Source organism: Chiloscyllium plagiosum, unplaced genomic scaffold (genome assembly GCF_037043375.1).
Source record: "Chiloscyllium plagiosum isolate Xiang-an unplaced genomic scaffold, Cpla_swu_hap1 HiC_scaffold_49, whole genome shotgun sequence".
Classification (NCBI taxonomy): domain Eukaryota; kingdom Metazoa; phylum Chordata; class Chondrichthyes; order Orectolobiformes; family Hemiscylliidae; genus Chiloscyllium; species Chiloscyllium plagiosum.
The window spans coordinates 1,670,271-1,685,219 of NW_028270187.1; the positions used below are offsets into that span (position 1 = coordinate 1,670,271).

The following is a 14,949-nucleotide window of genomic DNA, read 5'->3' on the forward strand; positions in this document are numbered from 1 at the left end:
TAGTCCCCTTCCTCAAACAAAGAGTGGGATCAGCGATATTTAAGAATATGGATGTGTACACTAGTTTTCCAGAGGCCATTCCATTATGCAATATCACATCTAATACGATCGTAGACAAGTTACTCAAATTTTTCACTAGGTATGAACTAGCAACAGAGTTACAATCATATGAAGAGTCAAACTTCACTGCAAAATTATTGAAGAAATTTGTGGTCAGTTTAGTAATAAAGCAATCCAAAGATTCTGTAGACCATCCCGAATTGCAGAAACCGCTAGAGAGGCGGCATCAGACATTAAATAACTTGTTGAGGGCTTATATTCAAGACTATCTAGATGATTAGGATAAAGGATTTGTGTTTGCTGTTTTTACACTGCATTACATCTAAACAGACGGTCTGCTTAAAAACAACCAAGTCGGCCTTCATAATATTGTTTGATTTGAAGCAATTGTATTAAACATGTATTGACTCATTCGACTGTCTTGTTGTTTACATTGGCTTGAGATCTACTTTAATTCAACTTTGATCTCGCCAAAATTTCATCTCTCAGCAATGCGTCGTCGGTATTATTTCTGTCATCTATCAGGCTCTACGCATCACTTGAACTACAGATCTGAAATTAAGGGTACTTACACTTTCATAACGAACATCAAATGTCAATGAATCACATTTGCGAGTACCTACTTGTTGTGTCCAATTGTACATTTTCATTGGGCAAACTGATTTTTTATTTTCGTCTGCCACTTATTAAGCTATTCATTTACTTGCCGTCTGCTCTCATTTCGTCTCACCATGTATCTTGCTTTTTAATCAACGTTTCTCTCTATCTCGCTTCCTTTGTGTTTGTGTCTACGTGTGTGTCTCTTATGTTTCTTCTTATATTTCTCTATGCATCTCTTTCACTCCGCGTGTTACTGTCTAGCCAATGTACTCCCCTGTTCTGCCTTTCTACTGCAAAATACACTTTCAGTTTTGATCAGATAAACATCAGTTTGGTGGGAATTAAAGAGGTTTCGAATTTCCTTTGTGTGCTGTATTCTTACTTTATTTACATCAGGATTCAAATGGATATGCAATTATTTCTGAAGATAATTCGGTGCAATTGATACACAATGCAATGTCCATTTCATGGGGATTTGTAGGCGTTTCTTTTCTTAAAATGAAAATATTTTATATTCTAAAACGTACAAGAATTCAACACTTTCTACAACTGAATTAATTTAAGGAGTAGATAAAATGGGTATTTTCCCACGTTCTTCAACTCCTGTCTGAATTTACGCTGTGTCACCGTGTAAATGCAAGAATTTGTGCAGGGACTGAGGAGCTGCAGCATATTTGCTGTGGATTCAGTGACATAAAGAGGGTCTGTTAGCGGATACGAATTATTCTGCGTTACTTGCCGATAAATGTAGAAAACAACTTGTGTCATCCATAACAGCACAAAACTGCCAGATATGCTGAATAGCAGGACAATGGATTTTCGTCGTTTGTCCATCTCGGTATCCTTGTAATTCTGATCTTTGTTGTGACCGTGGAGTGCTTGGCGAAGCTTACTGACCAAGAAGATGCGCCTCACAGTCAGAAGATTGAGTGGCAAAATGAGAAGGAATGGCACACAGGGAGTTAAGAAGACGTAAAAAATGACAAATACGGCCCATGATTTGGAGGAGAAGAAGGTAGGTTTGGTCATGCATTGCCATGGAACATTATCAATAATATATGCAGGTTCATGTTTGAAGTACCAGGGGATAGACACCAAACAGCTCAACAAACTCACTGTTCCGATCACCAGAGTAGCGACTGTTTCAGTGCAGTATTTTAGTTTTACCTTCTCATAACAAATGGCTATAAATCGATCAAATGTGAAACCAACTGTGAGCCAAACGGAAATCACTGTTGATGTGAACATTAGATAATAAATAAAGCTGCAGGCAGGAGTAATGAAGAGAAATGTATCGTGAAGGTAATACTGAGGAATTCTGTAAAATAGTGGTTCAGAAATAACAACTAAGAGATCGGCCACCGCCATTCCTATTAGGTAATGCCTGATGCACTCAGAGAGACCACACTTTCCTCGGGAGAGAACAACAATCGCCAGCACATTAACTGTAAAATAGGTGGAAAAGAGAGAAGTTATACATTTCTGTCTGATAGTATCGTTGGAACACCAGAAGTTTTTAAAAGAAACTTGTTATCTGGACAAAGAAGTTCTTTGTTATTACTAGCTGATAATTGACTACCCCCCATATGCAAAACATCAACATCTCCTCATGATCAGCAGCATTACTGGCAGAGATGCCAGTTATGGAAGTTACACAATGTTTCCTCTTTGCAATGTGCCAATGGATATGGTCAACAATTAATATTCATGGAGTCATGCAGTCCTACGTACAGAAAAAAGAAATCCTTCTTCCTTTTCATATGCGTGCCTGTGAAGAAACAGCTACCTCATTATTCTAACCCGACTTTTCAGAATTTGTCTCATCACCTTTCATGGTGTGAAATTACAAAAGCCTATCTCTATATATCATAAATGTTTTGAATGGTTCTACTTCTACCACCTTAACAAGCAGTGCGTTCTGGATTCCCACCATCCTTTGAGTAAAAACGTTTCATCTCGCATCTTGCTTTATCTTGCGCTCAATCTATGTTCTATCGGCAATGTGCCATCTCTCAAGGGGGTTAGTTTCTTCCAGTCTGCCCTATTTATGACCCTCATAAGATTAGACATCCTAATCATATCTTGTCTCAATTTATTCTGGTTTAACAAAACACTGACAGTCTGTCCAATTTCTTTTGGTAATTGGAACTTTCCACCTCAGGCAGCATCTTGGGCAATCTTTACTTCCTCCTCTCCCCTACGTCCTCTACTGTCACTTCTCTCTTATATTTAGGATTGAAGACCTTCACTTCATGCATCAGTTGCGTCGGAACCAGCGCTTTATCCAATGGCAGCGTGATCTACATTTAAACTCCATGTTTTCAGTCATAAAGGCAACAAATGCACAGGGGCTCTTAACCACTTCATCCAGGTGTCCTGATCCTACCGTCGTCGGTGCTTCTCATGGTCCTTCCGTTAAACATGTATTCTTGTGCATTAGTTAACCCCGCCAGTGCATCACCACACATTGACTCCGATTAAATTCATTATCAGGATGGAATTCTGCATTTAATCGGCACAATTGCCCTGACTGCTCGAGTGGAGACTGAGAATTCTAATGAAAAATATGCCCCAACAGCACGGTGAGGGGAACAATATGAAGAAATTCAGCAGCGCCCTATGACAGCATGGTGTCCAGTCAACGATTTCTGAACACGGTTCTTAGACTATGTAATTAAAAACTAAAATTATTTGAACAAAAATATGTAGTAATGCATTCATCAATCTGGCTGTCCCCCAAGCAAATCAACTAAGCACACTTCGTATTTGCATTCGTTATATTCATATAATGCTCCATATTTCCTGACAAAATATAATGGATCAAGGAAATGTCGAATTTCAATTGCCAGCATCCAGAAGATACGATTGGTCCCCAAATGATGCACCGGCGTGTAATCCAACAATTTGACTACTGCTTGTTCTCCGTATTGCTGACATCATCACTTATGCTAAACCAGATGTTAAATGTATGTCAGGGAGGAGCACAGATCAGATTGTCATCGCCATAATCAAACATGTTTGATAACGGCATGTTAACCTACATTATTTTACTTCATGTTTGTGCAAGGACCGAAGCTGCCTGCCCTGGTCATATTTACGTCATTATAAAACAAAGATCAGCATTTCTTTTCCTGTGACCAGTCCTTAATGTTGCTGGGCAAATAAGCCACAAATTGAAGCGGACAGTTGCATAAAAAGAAATCTTCCAATGTCAGAGATAATGGAGATTCGAACACTCTTCCGAATAAGATCAGGATAAAGTATTTTTCAAAACTCATGATTCGAAACAAACATGTTGGTGATCCGTTCCTGCAACATTTGCGTAATCTGGTAGCACAGATTCCTTCCTTATGGTAAAATAATTCTCTATTCAATTACGTTTAGGAAGGGCTAAACTCAACTTTAACTATTATACATACAACCTGGGCTGAAGACATCAGGACTCCAGTCGTTTACCTGAGTAAGTGCACGCAGCATGGAAGCAAGAATAAGTCAGTCAACGCATCAAACTTTTCCCCCCATTGTAGATAATCGATGGTCATACATTGTCATGTTCCTACGATATCACATCATCATTTGTACATAGAAAGCAACAATATCCGTACTTTTTGATGACTGAACTTTTGCACTCCATTGTGCTACAGAATTCGAAAAATTGGGAGTTAGTTACTGTGGAGGCAGGATCCTAAATGCAGACTTTTGAACTCAAGCTTCACTTTCTGCTTTAAGGTTATTGATCTGCTTAATGTGTTGTAAATTCGGAGTTTACCTCTCTCAGTCCGGTGAGGTGAGAAAAGAAGAGCAACTGTGAAGTCTAAAGGATAGTTCGTGGGATCTCTAAATTAGTAAAACACCATCTTTATCACAACTACTTGCACAGATGCAAATAGATGGAAAGCAACCTGCTCGAACTGATACATTTTAAACTCTCTCAATATCTCATTCGATTTGGTGTAAAGGCCAATGTCAGTGAATGATTCCTCATTGAAGAAACAAAGAGACGTGAAAGGTTCAATAGCCAGACGCCAGATCGATTAGATTCATTTAGATATGAAACGAAACGTATAATTTTCATCAGTAGAAACGTATAAAAGGAATGACACAATGAACAAAATGAATGAGTCATTGGTGAGGATTGACGTCGGTGCTTCATGTCAGTCAGAACTATCACTGCATCAAAATAGATTTTTGAGAATTAAAGCTCTAAAACCGAATCATTGCACAGAAAAAAAATATACTAGATGTTTCGTTACATGGATCAATTTAAGGACTACAATCACAATGTTACCAAGGACATAATAATATCACATATATTACACTCAGCACATCTTTGCCCAGAAAAGCAAGAATAATATTTTTTGATGAAAGAACGTATAACGTTCCATCATTAACCAAAGTTAAGAAGCAATCGGATCAAGAAGGACATTTTTTCCCTTTCAGCCACACAATTACAACACGTTTGGAAGAGTGACAATTGAGATCACAGCTCACCAATTATCCCAAACACTGCCAGCACAGGATAGTAAATTCGTTCGATTTGGACAATTGCTGGGTGTTCCATCGTTGTGAGAACCAATTACAGTTATCTATGTGGCAATCACGTATCCAGCAGTCGATGTGAGCTGAACGTTTACAAAGGATACTGATTTAAAGCAACGGCTTATTCTCTAGTGACATAGTCATAGTTTGCAGATATTAGTTACAGTAACTTGAACAATCAAATTGGAGCTGAATATTTTAACCTGATGAAAATAGCGTGGTACCAAACAAGCAAACATCTGGGTGTCTAGAACGAAAGCTCCAATGAAATCGCTCCAGAGAAATATATCTGACAGCTGAAGCCATATTGCATAGATTCAGAATTGCCCTTTTCAAATCGTCCTCGTGACTTTGTTTTCTCCCACTGATAAAGCTTCAATTTCAACAGAATATGTGTGGTGCTAGAAAAGCACAGCCGATCAGGCGGCATCGAATGAGTAGTTTCGGGCCGAAGGCCACGCCTCCAATCGATCCAAATCAGAGGGCATCTCCCAAAATAAACCATTTGTTCTGACAACTCAAACAAGACTGTGATATTTTGCTACCAACCCGCTCTGTCTGACATCTCCCCAAACAACAACAACATCTCTGGGGTGACAATACTTCCACAGAAAATTTCTTTCCAAACTCCAAACTCGTTATTTCGTTAATATTGAACCGTCATGTTGGTGCAGACCAAGAAAGGCAATGTTGATGAACGTAGTGAGTGAATATGTACGTGGTACCAGCTTACTATAGCCATTGCAGAAACATTGCTAAGGGAGGGACAGGATTGACAACTCAATATGCCTGGTTACAGGTGCTTTAGGTGTGACAGAGGTGGAAAAATGAGGGGAGGCGTAAGTTGAAATCGGATAAAGGTGAGCACCACAGCAGTCATCAGGGATGAAGTTCCTGAAGGTTCATCTAGTGACGTTTTGTCAGTGGAGCTAAAAAATAAGAAGGGGACGGTGACGTTATTGGGGTTTTACTCACAGCACCATCGACCCGGGTTCAACTCCCACCTCGGGAGACTGTCTGTGTGGAGTTTGCACATTCTCCCCGTATCTGTATGGGTTTCCTCTGGGTGGTCCGGTATCCTCCCACAATCCAAAGATGTACGGGTTAAGTGAATTGCCCATGCTAAAATGCCCATAATGTTAGGTACATTAGTCAGGGGTAAATGTTGGGGAATGGGTCTGGGTGGGTTGCTTTTCGAAGGGTCAGTGTGGACTTGTTGCTCCGAAGGGCCTGTTTCCATACGTTAGGAAATCTAATCTAATCTAAACCGGAAAGAGCAGAAGAAATGTACAAGGATGTTACCAGTATTTAATGGTCTGAGTTATAGGATGAGGTTGGACAAAATCTGACGTTTTTCTTTGGAGCATAGGAGACTAGTGTGATCTTATAGAGGAGCATTAAAACATGAGAGGCATGAATAGAATGAATGCACTCAGTCTTTTCGCCAAGTTTGGAGAATCGCAGTCTAGAGGCATTGTTTTAAGGCTAATGGGAAAATTACAAAAGTAACACGAGTGGCAAAAGAGGGTAGTATGCATAGGGAATTTGCTGCCCATGGGCGTGGTTGAGACAGCTACATTAGGAACATTCAAAAGTCATTTGAACAAATATCTCTGGAAAGATGTAGAAAGATATAGACGAAGCAATTTGGGTGAGCGTGGATGGACATTGCAGCAGCGGAAATAACGGATGAATATGAGCTGGCTCATGAATTAAGTTCTGGCTTAAGACAACAATTTCAATCTGTGAGGGATAAAAATTGAGGAAAAGAAAAATCTTCATGTGGCGAGGGAAAAGTAGATCTTGTTGAATTTTATAAAGATAGTTAACCACAGGGTAAGAAGGAATCGCATGCGGGTGAAAGAGGAGTAAACAAAGCTTAGGTATTTTCACTAGAACAATGTGGGTCACATGAAATCACAGTGCTAGTGGTTTAGCAACAGCGTGGGAAGACGCATATGGGAGAAGAGGGCAAGCAAGTGAAATTTGTTGAAGTGGTAAAAGAAAGCAGTGGAAGCTAAACATTTTCAGGGGAATATTCAGCCTGATTGAAAGTTCTTCGAGAAGACTCTCCTTTACAAACTTATTTGCGATGCTAATGCTTACACATGTATGCCAGGAGAAGCAGGGAAAACTATTAATATATTTGAGAGACACGTGATCATGGCACTCTTTGATGGTGCGAGATTTGATGAAATGAAATTCAGAAGGTGAATGTGCAGGAAAAATGGTAGTATGTGGAATTCAGGGTGTGACGAGAAGTCCTCCTTTATATAACGTTGATTAGGATGTCGTATGAAAAGGGGTGAAGTGTTGGCAGAAAAATTCTCTATTTCACGCATGCAGTTTCTCTTAGAAATGATATAACTGGATCACCGGAAGGAGTGATGCCTCTTGTGGTTGAAAGACCAGTGGAAAATCGGGCAACTGCAGTGTCATAGGAAATATGCCCTGGGATTTTACCTTTTCTGTGTAACAATGTCACAAAGCCACAGGTTGAAGGAGGAGGAGAAATCAATGAATAAAGATCAGAATGTTGAAGATCAATTATCAGAGAATACATTTGATCAAATGATTGGTACAACGTAAGAACAAGTGGGGGACAAAGTGAATGCTTCAGGTACAGAGAAATTAGCTGAATGGCAATGCAAAGGTTAAAAACTACACGGCAGTATCAAACATTATACACAGAATAAGCATCTGAATGTTTCCAGAATATTGCTTTCCTCAAACTAAAATCTTGATGAGGAAATGGAGACTCTCACATATTCAGGTGGAAGAGAAATGAGCAGAAGTCCATCAAGTTGTTTTATCACTGGGTTACGGAAATGAGTTGCTGTGGTTAACACATAAATTATCAGTAAGACGTCATTTGAGATTATGGAAAACTCAAGTAAAAAAAAAAAAGAAGATTTTTATTGGCCTGGACTGCTTAAGAATGTGATTGAATTTCACGGGACATATACGTGTCAGTTAACTTGAAACCTGCAGTCAGTGATAAAATCAGCACCCTTAATATCCGTTTCACGATTTGACGAAGAGTCTTGATTGATTCCATAGTACACCTACTCAAAATAAAAAGAGTGATTCAGAATGAGTTGACCATCATGGATGTGTCTACTCGATTTCCAGAGGCCATTCCATTACGCAGTATCACGTTCAAAATGATTGTGGAGGAGTTGTTTTTGTTTTAAACTGCATACAGACTACCTGCAGGGATGCAATCATATCAAGGGTCAAACTTCAGATCAAATTTATTCAATGAAGTTATGGTTAGCTGAGGTATAAAACAATTCGAATCCACAGCATTCCATCCAGAAATGCAGGGAACATTAGAATGGTGGCATCAAACTTTAAAAATTATGTTGAGGACATATATTCAAGACTACGCAGATGATTTGGTAAAGGAATTTCATTTGTACTTTTGCGATTAGGGAAGCACCTAATGTATCAACGAAATTCAGTCCATTTGAATTAGTTTTTTTTTGGGAGCACGATGTGAGAGGACCACCGAAATGAACTAAGGCGAAATTGATGAGTCAGAGATCAGAGACCAAACATTTGGATGATGTGTCAGACCTTAGGGAAACATTAAATAGATTTGATTGTTTGGCTAGACAACATTTAAAAGTAGCGCACATCTTGTCAAAAAAGGAACAAAAAGCAAACAAAAAGCTCGCAATTTTCTTTGTGGAGGTAATGTGCTACTTTTGCTTCGAATGGCACATGAACCTTCAAATGCAAATCAGGAGGCCTTATTAAATCGAAAGTAAAGAATTATTTGACATGAGCGCCAGATGGAAATAAGTCTCACAGAGAGTGTCATGTGAATGTGCTCAAAAAGTATTTTGATAGGAAAGGAAAGCAAAGAAGATTCGCTTATTGATTAAATCAAACAGTGATTAACCAAATGCAGATGATTCTGAACTGGAAATTCATCAATTTAAATTGGACAATAAGGATGTTCTCAAAACTTTGGGTAAATTCGTTAAAACATTCCAGAAACAAATAGAAATGAACTCAAAGACTTATTACAATCACATGTGGAGAGATGCGTATGGAGAAACTATGAAGTGCTAATCTAAATATGCATGATATCGATGCAGGAAATGCTGCACCATTTATTTAAAATCTGTGTAGAATTGACCCTCTAAATTTGGCAACAGTTTCAGAAATGCATGCCCATGGGAAATGTGAGTAAAGTGTATTGAGCGACTGAAGTTCACCCATAGAAATCGTGCCAAAAACAGATAGTATCCAAAAACTATGTATGGAATATCACAAAGTCAACGAAGCTAAAAATTCTTATTTGCATCCCATTCCACCGTTATCACCCGTGTCTCCACGTTATTCAAGAAGCAGCGTGAAGTTTGCATCTATTCCTGGGACTACAGGTTCAGTTAAAGATTTATTATTGTTTCATTGCAGTTATTGCAGTTATCATACGTCATTAATGGAACATTTTTAAACAATTCGTTTGTTTAACATTAAAAAGAACGAAATTGCGTGAATGTCTTTTTTTTCCAATCGGACTTGTTCTTTAAAAGATCAGGGTCTACAGTGAACGACTAAGTATTTTTTTAACAATTCCGTTTACAAGTTGGAAAAAGTCTACGTCGATTTTAAAGGGAGTTTTTGCATTGCAAAATTTTTTTTTTTGAAAAGCCCTCTTTTAAAAATAAGGAGTTGTGTTCACATTTCGAACAGTCACGGTTGACGATGTAGAGAAATTTCTTTCAGGGAATTAATTGAAGAGGTGTCTTTTGTATTTTAGTTAGTCAGCTATGTTTCTGACTTTACTTTAAATGTTGTATATTGTATATATATTTTTTTCGTTTTAGCATTATTTTCTGTAGATATCAAAATGTAGTTTATTTAATCTATCAGGAGTTATTGAATGTTTTTTTCTGACTTAATATTATTAAGGGCACATATAAGTCATGGAGTGACGTGGATAGTTGATTTTAAAAAAGTTTTTACAAAGCATCAGTTAGATAGATAGGTGATTTTCTGAAAAGCTAAGAAATACTTCAGAGTCCTCCGATGGCTATTGCTTTATGTAACATGTATTTAGTCTTTGTTGAATGTTAAATGAATAGATTTTTACTGTGAAAAATAGACGGGATAGTCAGTTATTGTTTATTTGGAGTCATTCCTATGTTAGGCAGCGTTTGACAAGATTTAATACAATTATTGTTATGGGTATAGTTTTGTCGGGGGAAAGACAGTAGATTCTGTGGCAGTGAATATAAATTTAGGATGATTTGTTGCTTTCCTTGTGCTGGGATGAAGGACGTCTCTACTACATTTCATGCAAATGTTTAAACGTGGCATTGAGGAACCAGAAATTACTGTACACATTGTTAGGAATGACATTTTTAGGGAACACACAAAAGCAGTGCAGAATGAATTTAAGAGATTAGGTAGCAGATTAAAAATCAAATCTGAAAAGAAATGATCTCTATTTTACTCACAGTACTGAACTCAAACAAGGGAAAGAACCAAATGGATAAAGGAAATAAATGAATGGCTGAAAAACTGTTGTATTGTGCAAGGATTCTGGTTTTTGGACAATTTGAATGTGTTTTGGTCTAGAAAAAGATCTTTGAAATTGTTTGATCAAACCTGAAATGTAAAGGACCGAGTTCTTAGCAGGGAAATTTGTTTGCTTCGTTAAGGGACACTTTGTACAGATAGCGAGCAGGAATGGAGGAATTCCAGGTGTGATGTAAATAGAAAGGTTGATGGGGAAAGCCTTGAAAGTGAAGAGAGCGCGTCAATTAGAGAATAAATAGAAGAGGGAGTCAGAGTATCTGATAACTCTGAAGAACTAAATTGCATTTATTATGATACAAAGGGGTTTGGAGGTAAGTCTGATTAAATCATGGCATTTTTAAATAACATGGGACTGGGACGTAATAGCTATTGCAGGAACTTGGCTGAGAGATAGGCAGGACTGGCAGCTCAATGTTTGGGTTTTAAATGCTATGGGAAGGATTGAAAACGAGGCAGGAAATGGGGAGATAGCAGTTTTTGATTAAGGATGCTGGAACTAGAAAATACATTTCTCAAAACAAATGCTCAGTGAAAATATACGGGTAGAAATCAGAACTGAAAATGGAAAAATCACGTTGATTTGAATATGTTTTAGGCCCCCCTACAGTACGTGGATGTTGAAAAATAAATTTGCAGGAGGAGCTGTGATAGCTTGATTATCAAAGGATAAAGGGTTACAGGGAGAATTCAGGAGAACGAGTTTGTGAAACTGACCAGATACGATTGAATGGCAGAGCAAAATCGATGGGTTAAACGTCCTAATGTCTGCGCCTGTGTCTTACAGTCTTATAGTCTTATATATGTAAACGTAAAATGGTTATAATAGGAGGGCATTTTCTTTCTCCAAACTTTGACTATGGCTACGTCGTATTAAAAGTGTGGATGTTCAAGAAATTGTCAAAAGAGTTCAAAAACTATTCATTTCAATATGTGGATGCTTCAACCAAAGAAGGAACAAGAGGAGACCTCATATTAGATTAGTTTCCCCACAGTATGGAAACAGGCCCTTTGGCCCAATAAGTCCACACTGTCCATTCGAAGACCAGTCCCCAGTAGGATATTTACCCTTGATTAATGCACATAACACTATGGGCAATTTAGCAAGGTCAATTCACCTGATCTGCTCATCTTTGGTTTGTAGGAGGAAACCCACGCAGACACAGGAGGAATGTGCAAACTCCACACAGATAGTTGCCCAAAGTGGGAATCTAACCCGGGTCTCTGGCACTGTGAGGCGGCAGTTCTAACCCCTGAGCCATGGTGCTGCCCATTTTGGGTAATAAAGTAGGGCACGTGACTGAAGTAAAAGTAGGGGAATATTTTGGGTCTTGCAGTCACAATTCCGTGAGTTTCAAAATGATTATGGAAACGGTTGCAGCGTTCCAAAGAATGCTTTGTTTGGTTGGAGTAAGCAAATTTTAAAGTTTTGTGTCAAACACTTTTATAATTTGAGATGAGGAGAGTATTCGAATGTAAATAGGACATCTGACAAGTGGGAGGCTTTAAAGACTGAGGCCAAGCGTTCAGAAGTGTGACGTTTCCGTTAGAGCGAAGGAAAAGCCTCGTGAAATTAAGGAATAGTGAACGAATAAAGAAATTGAGATATTGAATAAAGATATTCTAGTTAAGAATAAAAGCGAATCTTAGTTTAGATAAAAACAACTTGGTTCAATTGAGGCTCTTAATCAGTGTTAAGAGTGTGGGCTAATCTTAACAAAGAAATCAGGAAGGCAAAGAAGGGATATGATTTAGCATTGGCAGATAACGTTAAGTTTAAGACAAAGAGATTCTGTAAGTACATAAAGAATTAGATGGTAACTATGGAGAGAGTAGATCGGATCTATTAAAGATCAAGGAGGCCGTCCTTGTTTTGACCCCGAGGGGATAGGAGAGATACAAAACGAATACTGCATGTCAGAGTTTACTGTGAACAACGAAAGGAAGTCTACAGAAGGTAGAGCAAACGACTTTGATGTTTAAAAACAGTTCAACATTACAGAAGAGGCAGTTCAGGCGGTCTTAAAGAGTATAAATATGGGTAAATGTCTCAGACTTCATCTCGTGCATCACATAAGTCAGAGAGAAATTTTCGAGACAACTTGCAGAAGTATTTGTGCCATTTATCACTAAGGGTGAGGGGTCCGACGACTGGACGATGGCTAATATTAAACCCTTGCTGAAAAAAAAGGTTGCCAGGAGAACCCAGAGAACTGCAAGTCTATGAGTCTGACTTCAGTTATGGGTGAATTGTTGGATGTAATTATTAAAAAATGGATTTGTGGACTTTTAACCAGGTAAGTATTGATTCGGGATTGTCAGTATGTTTTTGTGCGAGGAAGATCGTGTTTGGCAAACTTGATTGAGCTTTCTGAGAAATTTAGCAAAACGATTGTTGATGGCAGATCAGTAGAGGATGTTTGTTTGGATTTTAATGAAGCCTTCGACGAATTAGCAAAGTTAGGCCACATGGTATTCAGAGTGCGCCTCCTAATTGGATACCTTATTGGTCTGACGGTCGGAGACAAAGAGTGGTGGTGGACAATTGCTTTTCAGACTGGAAACCAGTCATCAGCGGTTCTCTGCTGGTATTGTTTCTGGGATTTTTTCTGCTGGACATTTTAAAAAAAAAACTAGTTTGGATGAGAATATAGAAGGCACAGTTAGTAAGTTTGTGGACGACACCAAACTTAATCACATGGTTGACATAGTGTAAAAAGGTGTCTTCCTCAATTGGATCCAAAGGCTGAATAAAATGCCAGATGAAGTACAAACTGGTTAAATGCAAGTTTTTGCATTTTGGTTCAACAAGCAAGAATTGGGCTGATACAATAAATTTAAGAGCATTGGGTAGTGTTGTAGAACAGCAGGAACTAGCAGATACATAATTATTTGAATTTTGCATCATGCATACACAGGGTGGTTAAAATGCACTTGGCACACTTGGTTTCATTGTTCAGTCCTTTGTGTATGGGATTTGGGAAATCGTGTGGCGTTTATACAAGACGTTAGTGGGGCCTTTTCTGGAATACTGTGTTCATGTCTGGTCGCCTAGTTTTACAGAACATTTTATTAAACTGAGAGCACTCAGAAGTCATTAACCAGAATGTTGCCCAGTATGGAAGTTTTGAGACTGATAGAAAGGTTCAATAGGCTGGGACATTTTTCACTGAAGCGTAGGAAGTTGGCAGGTAATGTGATGGAAGATAATAACGTGATGAAAGGTATAGATAGCCTCAATAGTAGATGCCTTTTCCTTATGATGGGGATTTCAAACCTAGGGGGCACATATTCTTAAGACGGGAGGAGAGAGATTTTAAAGATGCATAAGCAGCAACCTTTTCACACAGCGCATGGTTCACATGTGAAAAATAACTTCCTGAGGAAGTGGTGGGTGTTCATGCAATTACAACATTTAAAAGAGTACATGAATAGCAATGTTTGGAGGGATATAGTCTCGGACAAAGCAAGCGGTAGTGCTTTAGTTGGGGACTATGTTAGGCATGGATACTTCAACTGACGTATCTGTTTCTGTGCTGTGCTGTCTCTCTGATCCGAATAACGTTGTCAAAACTTTTAACCTTAAATTAACGGGAAACAGGAATAGTGTACGAATAATTCAGAACTGATGTCATATTTAAAATTCCTGAGCCTAGATTTCTTCCCGGTTTTCTAGTTCCGAAACAGCATCATGTGATTTGAAGAAATGTCCCCAGAGTATCAGCATGCACCTTTGGATCATTTGTCAAGTGACTTCATCATTAGGTGACCACTCCCACATACTGGTCACAACCGTTAGGATATAATACTTGATCTTTAGAAGTAGTACAATATCTGGTTTGAAACAAAATATTAGCATATAAATTATGGTAACTTTCATTTCTTTAATTTCGTAAACATTTTAAGCTCCGGGGGAATGTTATTTTGATGCATTTTATGACTTCTCACATGCGGCAAATTTTCCTCTACATGCTGTAGCAAGTAACTTCCCATATAAAACAATAAGATGCTGAGCATTAGTCTTGGGAAAGCAAAAAGGGCTGATTAGGTTTTGCAAATATTATATAAATCTAGACAATCCTCCAACGTTTTGTCTCATCTCAACCAATTATCAGGATCTTTGACTTATTCCACCCACACGTAAGTCTCTCTCTCTCTTTCTCGATGTGCTCACGTACCATTCACCTTACATTAAGG

General features: G+C 38.4%; 1 protein-coding gene across 1 annotated transcript; it reads right to left on the bottom strand.

The window, feature by feature from the left end:
* Window positions 1-1,203: 1,203 nt before the first annotated feature.
* LOC148135369 (putative G protein-coupled receptor 139) lies at window positions 1,204-5,221 on the bottom strand. Its single transcript, XM_087984592.1, has 2 exons — window positions 5,145-5,221; window positions 1,204-2,146 (listed from the first exon to the last, which is right to left on the bottom strand). Exons 1-2 carry the CDS (start codon window positions 5,219-5,221, stop codon window positions 1,204-1,206), a joined length of 1,020 nt encoding a protein of 339 aa, XP_087840718.1.
* Between the last annotated feature and the right edge of the window lie 9,728 nt (window positions 5,222-14,949).